General features: G+C 50.1%; 1 protein-coding gene across 1 annotated transcript in view; it reads right to left on the bottom strand.

The window, feature by feature from the left end:
* Positions 1-21,336, bottom strand: part of LOC309395767 (maestro heat-like repeat family member 5) — a gene marked incomplete at both ends in the record, with an annotated part of 78,207 nt that overhangs the window by 27,352 nt on the left and 29,519 nt on the right. The window contains 12 exons of the mRNA XM_081960300.1: positions 473-616; positions 921-1,038; positions 1,594-1,731; positions 2,852-3,042; positions 10,696-10,831; positions 10,923-11,080; positions 12,805-12,954; positions 13,884-13,999; positions 14,195-14,330; positions 16,569-16,673; positions 17,983-18,126; positions 18,729-18,864. Coding sequence (XP_081816426.1) covers positions 473-616; positions 921-1,038; positions 1,594-1,731; positions 2,852-3,042; positions 10,696-10,831; positions 10,923-11,080; positions 12,805-12,954; positions 13,884-13,999; positions 14,195-14,330; positions 16,569-16,673; positions 17,983-18,126; positions 18,729-18,864 — 1,672 coding nt within the window. The remainder of the gene's footprint in view (positions 1-472; positions 617-920; positions 1,039-1,593; positions 1,732-2,851; positions 3,043-10,695; positions 10,832-10,922; positions 11,081-12,804; positions 12,955-13,883; positions 14,000-14,194; positions 14,331-16,568; positions 16,674-17,982; positions 18,127-18,728; positions 18,865-21,336) is intronic.

The following is a 21,336-nucleotide window of genomic DNA, read 5'->3' as shown; positions in this document are numbered from 1 at the left end:
AAAAGCAATTTGGATATAAACTACAAATCGGGACCTGGGAAAAAGATTTATCAATTTTACTAACAAATTTTTGTTTAGATTTTGTTATAAAGATGTAATCTTTCTCGGGTACTTATAAACTCTACTAACAAATTTTTGTTTAGATTTTATTATTAAGATGTAATCTTTCTTGGGTTGGATGAGAGGAGATGGGATATGAATAGTAAAAATTTTTTAGATAACTATAATAACAACAAGGAAATGCTCTAGGAGCCAGACTATGCCTGGCAGGAAAAGTAAAACTTAAGGATTTTAGAGCTAAACGTGTGCAAAGTTAATACCGGAGTATAAAGGGGATTGCACCTGGCCTGGATCACCCTCAACGCTCTTGCCTTCTGTGCCAATCCATCTTGAACTGCGATCTGTGGTGCCTGGTGTTTGATCTGAGCAGGACAGGAATCACAGAGGGGCAATTTCTCCAGGCAGCTCTTACCTTCCCTTGCTGGAAAACGAAGCTGTTCAGCCCTTTCAGGCAGAGGTCTTGCACTGCGGGATTGGGTGCTGCCAGGCCCTCCTCCAGGTGCTCCCGGAGGCTGAATCTGTTCATCATCTTGATGGCAGAGGGACTCTTGAGAAACTGAGGAGGCAAAAGGGCCTTTGCTTTATTTGCAAATGATTGTGCTAGAGGACCTTTAGAAAGGCTAAAAGTCATATGGCATATGGCTCTGGAATATGGGAGGACAGTGTGCGTGTGTGTGGGGGGGTGATTGTGTGTGTGCATGCGTGTGTCTTCTCCCCCACTCCCGTGTGTGTGAACAAGCTCAGCTGGAGGTAGCAGCATCCACAAAGCTCCACCTTGCTTGGTGGCTTGAGGACAAGAGACCCACCACCACCACCACCACCACCACCACCACCACCACCACTCTGAGGCGAGTCCTTACCTCGATCACGAGCGCTAAGGCCGTCACCTTCTTCAGCTCATCCTCCTCACTGCTGAGAATGAGAGCAGCTTCCCCAAAGATGCCCGGGATCTGGGCACTGTTGCACTCAGTCATTGCCCTGTGTGTTGGGACAGCAGAGTCAGAGGAGTGATGACTGTGGTGTGAGAGGCAGGGGCCAGTAGGGGGCAGTTGAGAGAACTGCCTGGCTCTCCCCCCTGCCCCACTCACTTCCCCATCCCCCTTTCAGGGGCAAAGCCCCCTTGAGAGCCTCATCTGGCACTAGAGGGCTTTGCTTGATGCTGCTCTCTTAGGGGGAGAGGGGGAGAGCGATGATGATTGTCCTATTGTGGCAGGGAAACAAGGAGGGCCCCAAGAAGAGCCCCACACAGCCTATCCCCCAACAGTTTCCCAGTTGCTTGGAAGGACAGGGAAAGGGTGACCACCAACTTGTCTCGTTCTTCCATGCTGGGCTGATTAAAACGGACCCTTTCCCCCAGTCCAGTCCAGGGGGGACTGCTGCAGAGAGAAAGGAACGCTCCCCACCCCCAAATCCTGGGGAAGGGATCTGAGCCCAGAGACCGGGTGCCTGGGAGAGAGGGAGGAGCCCTGGATGGAGGAAGGGAAGCCACAGGAGGGGGTCCTGAGGGGGGGCACTTACAGCCAGGCCTCTCACCGTGCCAGCAGACGTGTGCCCTGCAAAAAGCGCTGGGGGTTGCTGAGCACCACCCAGCCTTGCTGGAACTCGATGCAGGCATAGACTGCCCAGTCCCCGGCCACGGAGAAGAGGCTCTTCACAATCTCCACTGAAGTGCTGAAGACGGAAAACAGGCTTCACTGGCGCTGCTCTCTCTCCCTCTCTCTCTTCCTCTTTCCCTCTCTCTCTCTCTCCCCCCTCTCTCTTCCCCCTCCTCTCCCTCTTTCCCTCCCCCCCTCTCCCTCCCTCTCCCTCTCCCTCTGGGGCTAGCTTCACCAGGAGCAGGCAAAAAGCAGGGCACCCCATTCCTTTGCTCTAGCTTCAGCCCTTTGCCCCGCTCACCTGTTTGACAGCACAGGCACACACACCGCAGAAAGCCCACAGTTGGGGTTGATCTCAGGACTGCCTGGAAAGACTGGGGAGGGGGCTACTTAGGAGGGGCTTTTTCTTGGGCAAACAGAACAGCATAGTGGCCCAGACTTTCCACGGTCCGTTCAGTGAATGTGGCTGCTTTGATTTTGACACAAAGACCTTCCTGTCATCCCAAGGGAGCTCAGGACGGTTCCCCTTTCTTTCATTTTATTTGCCACAGACCCTTTCTGACTCCAGCCTGCTGGTGCCTCTAACAAATGTTCTGAACTGGAGATCAGATTCAGTGCAGACTCTGGGTGCTGAAATTCCCTGGATCTGAAGGAGAGCCAAGGAGAGCCAGAGAAGGTGAGTGCAAAATTAATTGTTGTCCATGCATTTCAAACCGTGAGACATTTTTAAAGGGGGATCCGACATCCTGCCCTACCTGGCAGGGCTGCAAGCAGAGACATTTCAGCTGGTAGGGCAGAGACCGGCTCTTTCGTTGGCCTTTCTTCAGTGCAGCGAACCGAAGGTGGCCCTGACTTTCATTCTCAGCCACAGCGCTCCCTGAATTGCCTTTTTGGACTAGGATTTGCTAACGACCCTAACGTTTGGCTTTCATGACTAGATGTTTTAGCATCGATGGTATTATTAATTTCCATCCGTAGCTTTAGCTTTGTATACTCTGCCAAAGGTGTTTTCCAAAAGCAACTGGGCTTACTAGGTTCCTTTTCCTTGAAAACGTTTCATTTTCTCCATACAGGCTCCCAATACAGGAGTCCTGGGCTAAGCCCAGGTCAAAGCCCCACCTGCCCTTCTGGATCCTGCTCTTTCCAGGGGTGGGGGTGGGGGTGAGTTAGAGGTGTGGCCCTCTTCCTTTGGGTACCTCTGGAAGGTGAGTGCCGTGGGGTTTTCCCTCAGAATGAGATCCTGCCTGGTTTTCAAGGCCTCTGGCAAGTCCAGCTGCATCACGTAGAGGACCTGCTTCAGCAGAGGGATGAAGAGCTGGAGGTGCATCTCGCCCAGGGCTGCCCGATAGCTGGGGATGTGGAAGGTCTCGTAGATGACGTTCATGGTCTGGCAGGGAGAAACGGGGAGACGCCACCCTCAGAGAAGGAGGCCTCTGGGCAGCGACTCCTGTTTATCCTTGCCCGCTCCCCACCCTTGATTACAGCTGGTCCTTGACTCACGAGCAGAATGGATGCCAACATTTGTGTTGCTAAGCAAGACAGTTGTTAAGTAAATTTTGCCCCCCACTTTATGGCCTTCCTCACCACAGTTGTTATTTATTTAGAAGAGTTTCATGGCTGCCCATTGTTCTCAGTGACTCTGGTTGGTTTAAAAACAACAAAGAACCCAATATAAAAAGAATAAAAACAGCAAGCATTCAAAGGAGCCCCTGGATGGGCTCCATCCCACTCTGGGTCCCCCACATCCCTTGTAGAGCAAGTCCTTCTGGGCCTTTGAAAAGAGGGTCAAAGTGGGAGCCAGTCTAATCTCTGCAGGGGTGAGGTTCCACAGGGAGGGAGCCCCCATGGAGACGGCCCTTCTTCTGGCTCCCACTAGATGGACCCCTTAAGAGAGGGGACCCGTGATGTCTCCGGCACAAGAGTGGAGGTGGTGGATATCATCGGGAAGAGAAGGTTAATTGAATCGTTGCAGTTCTTAGATTAATAACACGGTTGTTAAAGTGACTTTGCTTGTCAGAAGGTTGCAAGAGGCGATCACATGACCCTGCGACACTGCAACAGTCATAAATACATGCTAGTTGCCAAGTGTCCGAATTTTGATCATGTGACCAGGGGGATGCAGCAATGGTTTTAAGTTTGAAAAAGTCATGTTGCGGGATCGCATCCTACCCCATACATCCCTGCGACCAATTCGCTCTCACAGAGAGGGACTCCTCCGGGTGCCGTCCGCCAAACAATGCCAGCGGGTGACGCCCAGGAGTAGGGCCTTCTCTGTGATGGGCCCGACCCTCTGGAACGACCTCCCCCCTGACATTAGAATCATTACTGATCTCCGCTCCTTCCGTAAGGAACTCAAGAGGTCTGTTGTCAATAAGGCCCCCCTCATCCACGATCTAATTTTGGAGGGGGAGCCGGACCTCGCAGGAATAACCGAGACCTGGTTGGGCCACGAGGGTGGTTTACCCCTCGTGGAAATGTGCCCGCCAGGTTATCGAGCATTTCACCAGCCTCGGGCCCAGGGAAGGGGCGGTGGGGTAGCAGTGATTATCCGGGAAGACTTAGAGCCGAGAGAGTTCACCGTGCCACAGACATCCGGGTGTGAGTCCCTTGTCGTGAGATGGGGCCCAGGGAGGCAGTTGGGCCTGCTGATAGTATACCTGGTTCCTCGCTATACGTCAGCGGCCCTGCCTGAACTCCTCGAGCTGATCTCATCGGTGGCGGTTGAGACCCACAAACTTTTAGTGATGGGGGATTTTAATCTGCCGTCGATGGGAGAAGCGTCTGAGGGGGTTCGGGAGTTCATGGCTTCCATGACAGCCATGGACCTGACCCAGTTAATTCAGGGCCCTACTCACGAGGGAGGCCACACGCTGGACCTTGTCTTTGTCTCTGGCCAGTGGACGAGTGATCTGGGAATAGGGGATCTAGCCATTATTCCCCTGTCATGGTCGGATCACTCACTTCTCCGGCTTGACTTCCCTGGTGCTACCCCCCGCCGCGAGGAGGCGGAACCGGAAGGTATTAGATGGTTCCGCCCCAAGCGCCTGATGGAACCAGATGGGTTCCAGACGGAGCTTGGGCCACCTCCTGTGGACCTGACCCGCCCCCGAGTAGAGGACCTGGTGGACGCATGGAATAGTGCGACTACCGGGGCCTTAGACCGGGTGGCGCCTTTGCGGCCTCTCCTGCGGCGACGAACCACCCTGGCCCCTTGGTTTACTGAGGAGCTAAGGGTGATGAAACGCCACAAGAGATGCCTAGAGAGTCGTTGGAGATCCTCCCGTTCCGAATTTGACCGAGCACAGGCACGAGCCTATTTGAGGACGTACCTTGTGGCATTAAGAGCGGCCAAACGTCAACATTGCGCCGCTCTTATTGCGTCCGCAGATAACCGCCCTGCCGCCCTGTTTCGGGTGACTCGCTCCCTCTTGTTTGAGAGACCGCGGGAAGCCCCTTTACAGGGCAGAGCAGAGGAGTTTGGGAAATATCTACAGGACAAAGTCGCTCAAATCCGGATGGGATGGGCCCCTTTCAGTGGTCCAGTAGAGACGCCCGTGGCGAGTCTTGAGGGACCGCTTTGGGAGGAGTTTGACTCGGTTGCCATCGAGGATTTGGACAGGTTGCGTGGACGTCTGCGACCCACCACATGTTTATTGGACCCGTGTCCCTCCTGGCTTGTACTGGCATCCTGGGAGGTTACGCGCGACTGGCTCCTGGGCCTAGTGAACGCCTCGTTGGGTGAGGGGTCTCTACCGGCCGCCTTGAAAGAGGCGGTGGTGAGGCCCCTGCTCAAGAAGCCTTCCCTGGACCCAACGGACCTAGTCAATTATCGTCCAGTCTCCAACCTTCCTTTTTTAGCGAAGGTTGTAGAGAGTGTGGTGGTACAGCAGTTCCCACGTCACCTGGAGGAAAATGATTATCTAGACCCGCGCCAGTCCGGCTTCCGACCCGGGCACAGCACGGAGACGGCCTTGGTCGCATTGGTTGATGATCTCTGGAGGGCCAGAGATAGGGGTTGTTCCTCTATCCTGGTCCTATTAGATCTCTCGGCGGCGTTCAATACCATCGACCATGGTATCCTGTTGCACCGGCTAGAGGGGCTGGGAGTCAGGGGCACCGTTTTACGGTGGTTTGGCTCCTACCTCTCTGACCGGACGCAACGTGTGTTGGCAGGGGAGCAGAGTTCGACCCGGAGGTCACTCACATGTGGAGTGCCACAGGGATCGGTGCTCTTGCCTCTTCTGTTCAACACATACATGAAACCCCTGGGCGAGATCATCCGTGGTTTTGGGGTGGGATATCATCTGTATGCTGATGATACTCAGCTATACATTTCCACCCCGAACCACCCCAATGAGGCCGTCGAAATGATGTCCCGGTGTTTGGAGGCCGTACGGGTCTGGATGGATGGCAACCGACTAAAACTCAACCCTTCCAAGACGGAGTGGCTGTGGCTTCCGGCCCCCCGGTTCAACCAGGTGCTTCCATCTCTGGCCATTGGGGGCGTGCAACTAGCCCCCATGGAACAGGTGCGCAATTTGGGCGTCCTCCTAGATGCCCGGCTGTCCATGGATGACCATGTAACAGCCGTGGCAAGGGGGGCGTTCCATCAGGTCCGCCTGATGCGCCAATTGCGCCCCTTATTGGACCGGGATGCCCTACGCACAGTCACCCATGCGCTAGTGACGTCTCGCCTGGACTACTGCAATGCTCTCTACATGGGGCTTCCCTTGAGATGCACTCGGAGACTACAGTTGGTCCAGAACGCGGCCGCACGGGTGATTATGGGGAGGACTAGATACTCCCCTGTAACACCTCTCCTGCGCGAGCTGCACTGGCTTCCTGTGGTCTACCGAGTGCATTTCAAGGTTTTGATTATGATCTTTAAAGTGCTTCATGGCACAGGACCTAGTTACATGCAGGATCGCATCCTGCCCCACACATCCCTACGACCAATTCGCTCACACAGAGAGAGACTTCTCCGGGTGCCGTCCGCCAAACAGTGTCGGGGGGCGACACCCAGGAGCAGAGCCTTCTCTGTGATGGGCCCAGCCCTGTGGAATGACCTCCCCCGTGACATCAGGATTACTTCCGATCTCCGCTCCTTCCGTGTACAGTTGAAGACCCACCTCTTTCAATTATCTGGCCTGGCTCAACCGTAATTTTTCTTACTCCTCCTGACTGTCTTTTTTAAATTTTAAATTTTAATTGTACATTGGGTTTTTACTATTGGGGTATGTTAATGGTGATTTTTAATTGTCTAAATGTTGTAATTTGTTACCTCCTCCGTGCATGTATGTCTTTGTATATATGTATGTTTATGTGTTTGTACACATGTGTTATGTTCTATATGTTCCATTGTACGCCGCCCCGAGTCCTGCCTGGAAAGGGAGCGGCTAATAAATTCAAATTATTATTATTATTATTAAGACCCACCTGTTCCAATTAGCTGGCCTGACCCAATCACAATCATGATCTAATCCCTTGACTCTCCTGACTGGTTATTTAAAATTTTGGGGTATTTTAATTTGGTTTTAATCATTAATTAATCTATGCACTATTGTACAGACTTGTGTTTAATTTGTTTTTATGGGGTTTTGTAATTGCTGTATATAATGTTTTTATAATGTTTTATTCTGTCTGTACACCGCCACGAGTCCCCTAGGGGAGAGGGAGCGGTTGACAAATCCAATAAATAAAATAAATAAATAAAATGTCATTTTTTTCCAGTGCCGTTGTAACTTCGAATTGTCACTAAATGAATGGTTGTAGGTCAGTGTCTGCCTATATCAAGATCAGAGGGCCTTGCACCTGAAGGACACTTGAGGAAATGTCTCTGACAGACCCCACCCGATTCATCCAAAGATAAAGTGAGAGCTGCTTGGGGGGCAAGCACAGTTGAAGTGATAGGAACCTGTTGCTGTATCTGTCCCGGTACGGTTGGAACGGCTCCGGCGTCACCCACATGGACGCGCGTGGCGTGTGCGTGCACACGCACTGTGCACTGGCATCATATTTGCCTGCGATGCTTCCGCAAGCCTCCGCGATGCTCTAGCTGCTTGGTGGAGCGTCGTGCAGGCGCTGTATGTGTCATGCCTGTGCGCGGAAGCGCCAAAGGCTTAAAGGACAGGAAGGAGCCTGGGCGGGCCAGTGGGCCCTCTGGAGCACTGTACTGGAACGATATCCGATGCTCCGGGCAGGCTCCGGTATGCCCGTACCGAGGCGTACCGCCTGCAACCCACCATTGCTGTCCAAGCAAAAATAGACCTGATCTCCCTGGTGTCGCTTTCTTAGTCTGGTCTAGTTGACCCTGACCTTGAAGTCCCCTTACACAGAATCAGGATTCAAAGGCGTTTTCAGTAGGAACGTGCTGAAAGATTACCTGGACCGTGAGTGGTTTCCAGTGCCAGAAAGATGTTGGCCTTGGATGGGGAAGATTTGGCTTTGGTTTAACCCTGGCAAAGCTGAAGGACGGTGGGCTCTCTGTGTTCTGCCATCTGTAACTCCAACTGGGAGACCAGTCATCTGGGACTTCCCCTGGTCTCTTGGAACAGCAGGTGGCAGCCAGGAGGCCTTGGCACAGATTCCCAGGCCAGGAGACCTGCTGCTTACCATCATGCCTGGTTTACTGTTTTCAGTGGTTGTTTTTACTATATTGTTTGCTTTCTTTGCTACTCAAGCTATAATAATTTTTTTTAAAAAAGTATTATCAATCTATCATATTTTAACATACATAATGGACTTATGGGGAAATCCTTTAATATTAATGCTAAATAAAGATTTTTTACCGACAATTGATCAATGGATTCAGAAGGTGGCGGGGTTCGCCGAAATGGCAAAAATTTCAGCTTTCTTAAAAGCTCAGAAACAGGAGGATTATACACAGGAATGGGCAAAATGGATTGATTATATACAGAATAAATACCAGACTAGGAGTTATTATGTAGCCTTTAGGTAAGAATGTTTAGATTGATAGATGATCAGAGTAAATAATATATGGGATGTTTGGAATTGTTAGAGTGGTATACAGCGGAAGTCAGGAGGGTGGGTTTGTGTGGGAGGTGGGGGAGGGTTAGGGTGGAGGGCGGGGCAATATATATGTATGAATAAATTAGAAGATGGGATTAATGAAACATTGTTATTCTAGGAGAAATTTATATTAAGAGTTATAGATGTTAAATTAGCTTAGAAAATGGGATTAATGTGTTATTATTAATCTAAGAGAAATTTATATTGTGTTTGTTGGGAGGAGAGGGGTTACGAGTAATCTACTTTAAGACGGGGGGAGGGGAGGGGGCAAAGTATTTGGTATAATATTTGAAATGTGAATTTTTGCGGGGGGGGGGTTGGGGGGGTATAGCATTTGTATGAGATTTACATTGTATGGCGGGGGGGGTGAAAAGGGGGAAAATCTGTTTGTACAAAACTCTTTTAATAAAAAATAATAATATTAATGCTAAATTATTTACCAAAACCGTAGGATTTGACTATTTTTGAGGAGCTACGTTTGTATCAATTCCCAAGCACTTCTAAGAGGATTATTTTGAGAAAGGTGAAAAATTATAGTACTCCTGAGATCATAATTTATTTAGTTTTGAAAAAGCAATCTTATCTATAACCAAACATTGAGATAATAAATTGTCCTTTGGTATAAATGCTATGACATTTTGTAACAATAATGTGTTATTATTTATTTCCTTTAGAAAGCAGATTTAGAAACTTTTCTATTGTTTGATATTGAATGGATTTCTAATATGCATGCACAGTTTCCTCCTTTTTGCTGCTTTTTATTTGGATAGAATAGAATAGTCAAACTCGATTTCATTGAGGGCCACATCAAGGTTTTATTTGACCTCAGGAGGGGTGGGGCATGGCCCTGGTGGGTGTGTCCAGTTCGTCGTCATTTGTGTCACGGGCGCCTGTGGGGGGCTAAGCGCTCTTTCAGTGAAAACGGGCTTCCAAGCTCTGTTTTGGCTGCGATGGCCTCCTACAACCCTCTGCCAGTGAAAAGGGAGCTCAGGAGGGCCGCCCTCCCGAGCTCCGTTTTTGGTGGCAGAGGTACCGCAGGCCAATCCTTCACTGTTTCCAGGCCAGCCACGTGGGCCAGATCTAAGCACCCTATGGGCCAGATCCAGCCCCCGGGCCTTGAGTTTGGCACCTCTGGAATAGAATAATAGAGTTGGAAGGGACCTTGGAGGTCTTCTAGTCCAGCTCCTTTGTCAGGCAGGAAACCCCATTGTTATAAGTTATGGTTATATACTATATAATACATGTTACATAGTATATAGGTTATATAATACATGGTTATATTATAGGTTACTATTATTGCTCTCTTTTTTGTAGTCCTATGCATTTCTTAACTTTAAAAAAAGGCATTAAAAAGGTGTTCAGAAAGGGGAGAGCAATGAACCCTTGGCTGCACCAGCTTGCAAGTCGTGGCGCTACATAAGGGTCAGCAGCCGGGAGCCACGACCTCGAGGGCAGGCAAGGCCGTTGTCTCAATCGGGACAAGTGTGAGTGACCTTCATTGTCACCAGGACTTTGTGTAGCAGGGAGGGAAACCGCTGAGCCCTGGAGAAGCTTTGAGAGGGGCAAAAGGCAGGCAACTTTCTGCTGACTCTGGGTGAGGGGAGCCTTTTAATGGCTCTTGGAGGAAAGGCCTGGAGGAGCACCCCCCCCGGGGGCGCCTTTGCCCAGATCCTGGAGCCTCCCCTGCATGTACCTATCCAAGCGAGATGCAAGTGGCACCATCTGCAATGTAAAATGTGCTGATTCACTGGCCAAGAAGGGCATTCATTGCATTTTAAGGATGAAGTTTAGTTACCAGTTCAACTGAGATGGGAGTCTGGGCAGGGTTCAGAACAAAGGGTAATGGTAAAATAATTGTTGCCTTTCCCCCATGAGAAAAGCAATGAGAGAGGGAGGGAGGGAGGGAGGGAGGGAAGGAGAGAGAGGGTAGAGGGAGGGGGAGGGAGAGGGAGAGAGAGGAAAGCTCAGAAGAGGGACTAGGACCTGTGGCTCCAGGTGGGATGTCACCTACCGCCAGTGACGTGGTTGTGCTGCCTTCTCTGTGCCCAGAAGGGTCCTTCACCTGCAGATTCTTCAGTAAGAGGTGCAGGATTTGCACAGCCACCTTGGGGCTGAAAGCCATGGCTGTCCAGAGCTCAATGGCCTGCCTGGAAAATCAGCAACATGAGAGTGGAAGTTGCAAATGGGGAGGGGTCTCAGAGGAGAGCTGGAGCCTGTGAGGGGATGTAGGGCCCCTACCTGTTGAGGGGTATGGAATAGGATAAGCAGCTCTGGATGACCTCCTCCAGGCGACATGGGATCATCAAGGTTAGAGCCCTCAGCACTACCTTCCGGGTCCAGCAGGAAGCATGGCCTGGCTGCAAACACATGTAGATGCCTGCAACCACATCGCTGACCTGCAGCCATAGAAGAAACGTTGAGTTTAGCTGCCCCCCCCCCCCCAAAAGAGCTTGTAGAGCCCTGTGTTGGCTGCAAGGATCGCGACATTCAGCCTCCCTGGGCTTGTGGGTGGGCTGCCTAACCCATTTCTGCCTTCTTTTCATGGCTGGATTAGTTGAGGATGGACATTATCTCATGCTGCACAGGACACAGGCTTGCTGGGACTCTCTGTTGACTATTAGTCAGTCCTGCAGCCTTTGGTGTCCTGCTCTACTTCAGAGGGCACCAGGCGGTTTACCACATTTGCAAAAAAGATGAAAACAAGGGCAATGAAAACAATAAACAGGACCCAGCAGCACAGCAATCATGGCTGCTTCAGCTTTTCCAGGCAGGCCAGTCGAGGATGGAGTGACCATAAACAATACCAGTATCTCCTTTATTCTGGAGGGAGAGGCTTATAAGAAATCCTTGAAAGGTTGGCAGGACTTCTCTTTCCCTCCCTCTGGTACCCAAGAAGGTCAAAGGAGCCTCTCAAGTTTCTTCCTTCCCCCACCCATCTTTCCAGGCTAAACTGATGCTTTTGTCATATTTTCTTCCAGACTCCCCCTAAATGCAGCTACTTAAGTCACAGCCTACAGGCACGAGCGTCTGCTGGGTTCCAGACGCAAAGCGTGGGCAATTCACCCACCTGCTTCTTCACCAGCGGCAAAAGGGTTGTCCTACCAGGGCCACCCAGAGGATTGGACTGTGTTTTAACAGGGTGCCTACCAAAAGGCTGTTTGCTGCCATGGCTGCTCTGCCTGCCCACCTACTTGGAATGTGCCACCAGTGGCAATTGAGAACTAGGGCAGGGTAGAGGTGAGGGAGCGGTATAAGGAGGCCTCAGCCCTGGCAACTCACAGAGTGACCTGGTCCAGTTGTCAGGCCTGTAGTTATGTTTCTTTTAGGATCTTTGGCCTGCCACACTTTCTAATATTTTCCTATGCTGTTTCATTAGTGTAGTAGTTGGGAGGGGGGAATAGAAAGGAGTAGAATTGTGGAATGTATTGTTGTCATTCTTTTCTTGAAGCTCAAGGTCATCTTTTGTCTCCGCACCTCAACACCTGACCGGAAGCAGACTGGTGTAGATGCCAGTGTGGAAGATGATGATTGGAACATGTGATGGATTATGGGTGTGAGGATAAGATCATGAACTTTCAACTGGGTGGAATCCCAGGAAGCAAATCAGATTTGGGATTTCATAGCACAATGCCAACATGTCTGTCTTATTAAATTGGAACTTTAAGGAAAGTTTTGCCTTTGATTCTGATTTAATTCTGCATGATATTTGGAACGCTGACACCAGTCTCTTTCCGGCCCCCCCAATGCCCCTCTTTACAGGTCCTATGCTATGGCAGTATCTGGGCCATCCCCAGGTGAGCTTCTTTCTGGAGGAAAGACAGGGCATCAGCAAGTAAATAACAGGCAGGATCCTATCGTAGCATAGGACCTGGGAACACATTTCCTGTGACCTGAATCCGTTACAAGTGAGTGGAGCCCAGGGTAGAAGAGACCAGAAAGCCAAGGGCTTCGTTTTGTTCTCCCAGGTGGTGGGAACAGTATGAGATCAGACCTGCTTGGAGTCAGTCACAGTCGGAGTGAACTCTAAGCTCAGAGCAAGCAACCAAGAAACAAATGCTGCATTTCAAGTAGCAGGAAAAATCTGAGGGAGGGGATGGACGCTGCAGTTGAAACCCCTCACCCTTTCCACCTTCATGGCATGGTTCTGCAGAACTGCACTGAGGACCTCTTCTGCTGCTACCAGGACTTCTGGACCGGAGCCTCTCAAATAGTCCAGAACGGAGAGCAGGAGGTTGGTCAACTGAATGGAGAAGAGCTGGTCACCGCAATGCTACAAAGAAGAGCACAAGATTTGGCAGGCATTCATCACCTCCTTTCCCCCAAACAGACGGGGCCAGAGAGCCCCCAAGTAGCCCTGAGCCCCTTCCTGGAGAGTTTCTTCCCTGAGAGATTCAGAAGGCCAAGCAGGAGAGGACAGGGAAGAGCCTGAAGGCTAAACGAGACTTGGGATGTGTAAATCCAGCCCTGACAAGATGGAGTGGCATTTACAACTGGTTGTAGTGTCCTGCGGTCGCACGACTGCAATTTTGGTCTATTTCTGCCTATTTCCAATAACAGAACGCTCATTGGGGAAACTTCTTTTGCTTAATGAATGTGGTGATTCACTTAATGACCGCTGTACAAAGTGTCATAAAATTGGGCCTGACTCAAATTATGACTGCAACGGATGGAAAATCTGGTCCCAATTGCGGTCATAAGTGGAGGACTAGTTAGCACTTCGCACCCCTCGAAGGCAGCCACAGTACCGTTGTAGCAGAAAATGACAGACTTAGACTTCTCAGGATACAGGAAGAGTTTATTTGGCAGCCAGGTTCAGAAACGTTAGCCCATGGCTAACGTTGTGAATTTCTGAACAACCTTCATTATCGAAGCACACATTCTTATACATTCTCAAAGGCAGCGTAACACAGAAACACTTAACTCGTTTCTTATTGGTTACCTTGAGGAAAAAGCCTTATAAGGAGATGGGGGTCTTACTTCTCCTTTTGTCTTGGGCCATTGGTACTACTGACTATGTGTCTTTATGCGAAGTTTAATTGAACCTTGTGGTTTTGGACTTTTGACATAGGGACGTTTGCTGGAACATGTTGTGGTTGAAGGCTGATGACATTTCCCTGTCCCTTTAAGCAAGCTTCTAACTGTCCCTTTTATGCCACGTCTTCATTCTTATATTTTAATCCATATTTTATTCTACTTTACCGTTGCTATCTGCCAACTGCCACCCGGTGCTTGACCAGCTGGGCTGTCTTCTTCCTGGCATTTCACACTCCTCTTCATCGGCCACTTCCGTTTCTTCTGCTTGCTTGTCCTCAGACCTAGAGCAGAGAGAGCAGCTGTCATTACGATCATGCGTGTCGTTCAGGACTGGCTGGTTGGGTTCTTGGTGCTCCCTGAGCTTGGCTCTGTCCTCCCAGAGCCCCCAAAGTCCGGCTGCGGAATCTGCCCCAGGCAGGTTCCCTCTGAGCAGCAGCAGCAGCAGAGAAAGAAGTGGCCAGTATGACAAGCCTCACCTTTACGGCGCAGTAAGATCTCATAGAGACAGCTGACTCCTTGCACGGCAAAAGAACTGATGCAGGGCTTCCGATCATTGCACAGGCCAATCAAAAGGGCTGTCAGGTGGGCCAACTTGTTAAATTCCCGAGAGAGCTAAGGGAACAAGAGGGAGGAGTGGGAATAATGGAGATCGAAGGGGGTTCTGGATGCTTCTTAGCCGACTCCTGTGCGAGGCCGATTTTTGCTCTTCGTCAGACAGACCCAGAACCTTCCGAAAGAGCATCCCGCACATCCACCATGCACCATACTGAAAATCTTCAGACAAGACTTCTGAGCTGTTGGGTTGTCAGGAGAAAAACCCACAGGAGGGCCTGGAGGGGAAGACTGGCACGGGAGCCTTCCTGAGCACTTTGCCTCCTCAATGGCACCACCTGGCAAACATTCTAGGGGCACAACAGAGAGGCTGGGCTCAAAGGGCAACATGATGCATAGGATGGCGCGAGTAACATCACTACTCTGCCATCTGCATCAGTTACCAGTCTGCTTCTGAATTTGAGGTGCTGGGGATCCCCTTTAGAGCCCTTCATGGCATGGGTCCAGGTTACTTAAGGGGCTGTCTCACCCCACTGGGATCGGCCGGTCCCACTCGGGCTAGCAGGGAGGGCATGCTGACGGTCCCATCCGTCTGATTATTCTGGTTGGTAGGGTCCAAGGAGGAGAGCCTTCTCTGCAGTGGCTCCTGCCCTCTGGAACATCCTGCTCCCTGATGTGAGGTTGGCCCCAACCCTCCTCTATTTTCCTAAGGGCCCAAAGACAGGGCTCTGCCAGGGGGAACAGTGCAACTGAGTAAGAACAGGTCCCACCTCCTTTTGCCATCTGACCTTGATTTTAATCTTGATTTTAATGAATTCATGATTTAATGTAGATGCATTTTTAATGTCTGTAAGATGGGCGGCCAATAAATTGTATAAATAAATAAACTCTTGCTGGGCTGGCTTGACTTTGTTTATAGGTCTGCCTTTAGGCTACTCATGGTCCCATCCCCCCCCCCGGCCCCCGTGTGTTTGTGTGTGTTATTTCCTTCCTTTTTAAATGGCAAGCTGCCCTGAGTCACTGGGAATCGAGCAACCTGTAAATTGTATGCAGGTGTGTATGTGTGGTACATTTTATGCAGGCCAGACCTGGGCCTTTGGGTCCCCTTCCTTCTCCTGCGAGGGAGAAGACCTTTCTCTACGTCACACACCAAGCCCTGCTTAATTTTGCCTAATGGCTTCAACCCCTAACTCCCCCAAACCAGATGGGCCTTTTTGCAGGTTGTTTTGATTTAGAACCCTGCTTGTAAATTATTTTGCAGTCTGTGAGATAAGAATCTTAATCAACAAATTAATAAACTGGAGGTGATTTGAGTTTCATGAAATAGGAACCTCATAAAATTGAAATTAGTTTATTATTTCTTTTTCATTTATGAGCTCTACAAAAACCAACTGAAATCCTGGTTTTGAATATAGTGGTTGCCATCCAAATGTTGACCAGGCCTGATCCAGCTTATTTCTGACGCCAAACAAGAGGGGTCCGGTGCTCATCTGCAGGGCAGATGGTGGGTGGGTGGGAAGTGGGTCCAGACTGGAATGGCAGCTGATCTGCCTTCTCTCTCGAGACGGGGGCACTGCTGCTCAGAGCCAGGACCCACCCAAATGGCCTCTGCATTTTTATACGGCCGGCTATCCGACATAACGATCCTTGGGTGGCTCTCAAAAATCCACCAAAGCACAGCTAAAACCGAAAGGGCCCTCCTCCCTAGGCCCCAGACCTTCCTGGCTCAAGCCCCATCCTAGTGTAATGCTTGGGAAAGAGCCTGGTCTTCACAGCCCTCTAGAACAGCCCCCCCCCCAACCTTTTAGGCCCCAGGGACCGGTTCCATGGAGAGAGTTCTTTCCGTAGACTGGAGGGGGTGTAGTTTTGTGAGCTGCCTGCCTCTCACGGATGGGGCTTTGCTTGTTTGCGTGGACTAGTTACTGGACCCCTGCTATAGAAGGCAGGGAAAAAAAGGGGTCCTCTGGATATGATGGTGTGGGCTGGGGCAGCCATGGAGAAGGCCCGGCTTTGAAGTCCCACCAAGTGGTAACTTTAAAACAGGGGTGTCCAAACTTGGGAACTTTAAGACTTGTGGACTTCAACTCCCAGAATTCCCCAGCCAGCCATTCTGGGAGTTGAAGTCCACAAGTCTTAAAGTTCCCAAGTTTGGACACCCCTGCTTTAAAAGGATGGCCACCTATCTAAGCTAATAGGCTTTGGTCCTTGTGTCTGTGTCCTGTCCTGTCCTGAGGAAATCGTCTTAAGGAGAGGAAGCTCCAGTTAGGAAGGTGAGCAGCTCAATTTATGGATACTCACATCGAGGTGGAAGCGGTCAGCTACAAACTTCAAGAGCTTCATTGCTGTCTCCACGGCTCTTTCGCGCACATGATCTAACTTTGATACCATCCATGGTTCTATGAGCTATCGAAGGAAAGGCAGGCACGAAAATGTGGCCGTTACATGAAGCATGCAGGGGCCAGCTCAGGGAAGAACTGAGGCCCTGCCTTAGAGGCACACTTTTTTTGGGGGGGGGGTGTGTGGCAAAATTGAAAAAAGCTTCCATAAAACAATAAAACCATTTCCATTTTTATTGCTTTAGAAGTATTTAACGTTTATAATTTTAATGCTTTTAATGCTGTAAGCCGCCCAGATTTGCTTCGAAACAAGATGGGCGGCAAATAAATTTAATAAATAAATAAGTTTTTAAAAACCAGAAAAGCATAAATGGTATGTCCACTTGAGAGCTGAATGTAATTTTGCAGTGTAAATAAGGTGAACACTCCCAAGAATAAAAAATGGCCCTGGGCTTTAAGTATAAAGCTAAAAATCCTGAGGGAAAAAAGAAACAAGAGGGTGTCTTTTTGAAATTGGCAACAAAACCAGAAGGTGCCAGAATATGACTGTGCTTTGGGTCCAACCTGCCTAGAGCTGGCCTTGGGATGCGCCTTGAATCTACGGAACTGGTAAGGTAACGAGTGCCCAAAACACACCGGGTCCCCCCAGGACCCAGGATTCTGGAGCTTCTTTATTTCAGTGAGGCTGAAATTCTGATGGACTCTTGAAGGCTTTCTGCAAGGAGCAGGGACCTCTTCCCTCCTTCATACCCAACTCCTTGCCAGGGGCATCCACTCAGAGTGGACACTGGACTGCTGGGATGCCTGCCTCCACACCTGGCCAGCTGTTTGACACCCGCTCTTTGGGCTCGAGGGAAGCGCCCTGACCTCCTTGATGACTGTAAATAGCTGATACGAGAGGGCCGATTTCCTCAGATGCCCTAAGAAGAATAGAGTTAAACCTGATCTCACAGATTTTATAGGCCCAATCTGGTTTTCTCTGGAGTGGCTATTGGTCAGAAAACCCGGAGAAACGCCTCTTTCCTAACCCCTCAGGAGCCATTTGGGTCATCAGGTGGAGTGATCAGTGCCAGGAGGGGCAGAGGCAACAGCCCCCCTATTCTATACGACCCATAACTCTGTGCCGGCAGCAGTCGTTCCCATTGCCCGTGAGATTGGCGGATGGATTGACCGGCATCAATTTATGCAGCTGCACATTTCACTAAAATGACTAACAGAGATGGAAAAAATACAGTCTAACAATACAGACCCAGGCTAATGCAAACCAAGGGGCCCCCGAAGAAACTTCCCCACACCCATGCCAGGCATGCGCCAAAGGGGCTCTGCCCCCCCTCCATAGAGCCTCCCTTCAGGCGCCAGCTTTTCCCTCTGCCTACCTCCATCATGTGCTTGAGTTCGCTGGGCTGTGGGTTCTCCAAGAACAGAGCCTGCAGCATCTCCTCGAAGCAGCCAACCGTCTGCTGGTAGAAGGCCTGAGGCACAAGCATACCAGTGAGACAAAGGCCTCCCCGGGAGCTGTCCTGGGTGGGCAAACAAGACGGACTGTGTGCAGGGGTACAACCCCAGGGAAGCCTCCTGCACCCTGGAGGGCTCCTCAGGACAGAACTGCCGGCAGCTGCAACCTCCTTTTCCCTACACATGAACAAACACTTTGCCTTCATCCTTCCCTCCCTGTCAGACCAATTCATTTATTCAGCAGGGACCACGACTTTCTGTCTTTTTCATGAGCGAAACTGCTCCCCATAATAGCAGGAAATAACTCGGGCACTGAGATGTTCAGACTGGGGCCAAACAGCAGCCAGCAAGTCCACAAGTCTTTGGGGAAAGACAGAGAGCCCTTGTCTCCCACACCCCAGAGGTCATCTCCCTCCCGTGTGGTATTTAGCCCAAGGCATCTCCACAACCAACTGTGTTTTTTTCCCCCTTTTTCCTGCTCCTCTGTACTTTTTGAAATAATTATGTGTAAAGTTGGAAAATAAATATGGAACTTATGCATAGATTTGCATCTTGTTAGGCCAGATAATGAAAGCAGAGTCATAACCACTGTGGTAACTAACATCCAGAAATTAAAAAAAACTTTGGGAAATAAGGAGGGCTTGGATAAAATACGCAAAGCGTTCACCCTTATGTCCGATGTCTTCTTGTCCGCGCAAGACTGTCCTTCCAGGATCTCCATTGGGGCCAGGCAAAAGACACTTTTGAAAGAAGCATGAAGGAGGCTGGCTTTCTTCTCTGGCTCAAGAAGGGGCTTCAGGTGGCTGATGGAACGGAAACACACCTGAGATTTAGCTGCCACAAGAAATGATGAAACACATGACTTTGCCCAATGGATGACCTCGCTTTCAACTTCAAAATGAACAGAAAGACAATGTGTTTGAATCCTGAGTGTGCAAAAGAGCCCCACTCTCAGCTTTGGAAACCCAGAATTCTTCACAGATGGGATTCTACCCTTTTGTCCTCAGCAGGTTCTGGGAACGCATCGAGCCTCCCAGCAAGGGCTACTCCCCAGGAAAGGCTCCCCCCCCCCGAGAGTCTGAACGCAGAATGATAAGAAAGAGAACGACGGAGCTGCCTCTTGCCTGGACTTCACACTAATTCTCCTCTGCCTCATTTCGGTCACGTCCCTGTCTGGTCAAGTCCCCATTTTCCCAGGTCAATTGGAAAATAATTTGAAGTACTTTGGACTCTCCCCGCCCAGGAAATTGAAAACAGTTTTTATCTGTGGGCTGCCAGACTCCTGAATGCGAAATAACATCATAACTACATCAGTGGTGGGTCCCTACCGTTTCAGACCAGTTTGGCCGAACTGGTAGTGGTTTGGCAGCCTGGGTCACTGGAACCGGCAGCAACCCAGGCCTGCCATGTCCCCGAACTGGTTCTCCGGGCAGCACCATAGGTGCTGCCATTTTGTTTTTTGCTTCTACGCACGCACAGAGCAATTTTTATGGCACTGTGCATGCATGTGCAGTGTACATCAAGCGCGCAAATGCGCACGGAGCATGTACGTGCAGTGCACCAATGAGCGAACCAGCAGTAGTGACTGCGGAACCCACCCCTGAACTACACAGTACAATGGACTTGCAGGGCTGGCGCAATGTGTAACATGTTCACACTGGTGCAATAGGACAGGGTGTTTGTTAATAGGATTTATTGGGTCAGGGACTTTTTGTCTTCACTGTGAGCTGTATTGTGTTGGGAGGGAGGGTGCACTGAGGGAGCTCAACTAATCTCATTGTGCATATGTTGTACACTGACAAATTATTATTATTATTATTATCATCATCATCATCATCATCATCATCATCTTTGGTGAGATTCACAGCCTTTGGGTCTCTTTGGTAGCTCAACAGCTGGAGTCCTAACCAAGGAACTAGGAACTGTTAAGGTATCGTCGGAGGATATAAGGATATATTATTTTTATTTTTATTATATACTTTATTCATTAAACATGAAACTCAGCCAACTGAAAAATGCATTACAAATACCACTGACTGGTGCTAATGGTTGATACCAGTGACGTGCGGTGAAGTTTATGGCTAGTGAGGCAGCAATTTTTTTAGACTTGCGGACTTCAACTCCCAGAATTCCACAGCCAGGCATGCTCAGTTCCGATTTAAAGCAACAGCTTTAAACTTATTTAAATAAGTTTTCTTCCTTCTTTTTCTTTTTCTTTTACCTTCCCCTCCTTCCTCCCTCTCTCCCCCCTCCCCCCTCTCAAACACACAAACACACACACACACACACACACACACACACACAAAGAGAAGTTGGATTATAGTGTTTAATTCCATGTAGCTGATTTCCAGGGCAAAGGAGGAGTTATTTTTGCCCTGTCCAATGGCATTTTCTTTGATAAAAGGGACGGAAAGATGGTCTTTGGGTTCCCTCCTTGAATGAGAGAATCTGTTTTAGTCAAAACGTTCAAATGTAATAAAATGATCTTTCTGTCTCGATCTATTTAATTGGAAAAGATGCCCGCCTGAGGAAAGAGCCTTTCACTTCTCTAAAAGCCAGCCCCGGGTGGGATCTCTCCAGGATGGGCGCAAGACCGATCCATGTTCACCAGCAAAGGGCAAAACTCTCTTCCATGGCCTCATTTCCCACCCAAAGCTTCCCCGTTTCTTCTCCATTCTTTTGCTTTCCGCAAAAATAGGGACGCGCTTTGGGAAGGCGGGAGCCCAGAGGAGCCCACCGGCGCCCGCGCTGCCCGCTCTGGAAGCCAAACTGCCGGTCGGGACTTCCCAGCTCAGCTGCTTCCCGGGCGGGTGACGCCTGCCAGACGGGACGACAGGAGCTGTGAGGGAGCACGGGCTCCAGGGGCTCTGAGCGTCCACCTGCCTGAGCTGTGCCGCGGGCGAAAGAAAGCACTTTAGTCAGTGGGGTGTCAGGGGAGAGGATAGAATCTCTCCTCCTCTCCCCCGACACCACACTGACTAAAGCGCTTTCTTTCGCCCGCCTGAGCTCTTCCGCGGGCGAAAGAAAATGCTTTAGTCAGTGAGGTGTCAAGGGAGAGGATAGAATCTCTCCTCCTCTCCCCCGACACCCCACTGACTAAAGCGCTTTATTTCGCCCGCCTGAGCTCTTCCGCGGGCGAAAGAAAGTGCTTTAGTCAGTGAGGTGTCAGGGGAGAGGATAGAATCTCTCCTCCTCTCCCCTGACACCCCACTGACTAAAGCACTTTCTTTCGCCCGCGGAAGAGCTCAGGCGGGCGAAAGGAAGCGCTTTAGTCA

Source organism: Natrix helvetica (genome assembly GCF_964273705.1).
Source record: "Natrix helvetica genome assembly, chromosome: 7".
NCBI classification, from domain to species: domain Eukaryota; kingdom Metazoa; phylum Chordata; class Lepidosauria; order Squamata; family Natricidae; genus Natrix; species Natrix helvetica.
This window is presented reverse-complemented; position numbering and strand designations above follow the sequence as displayed.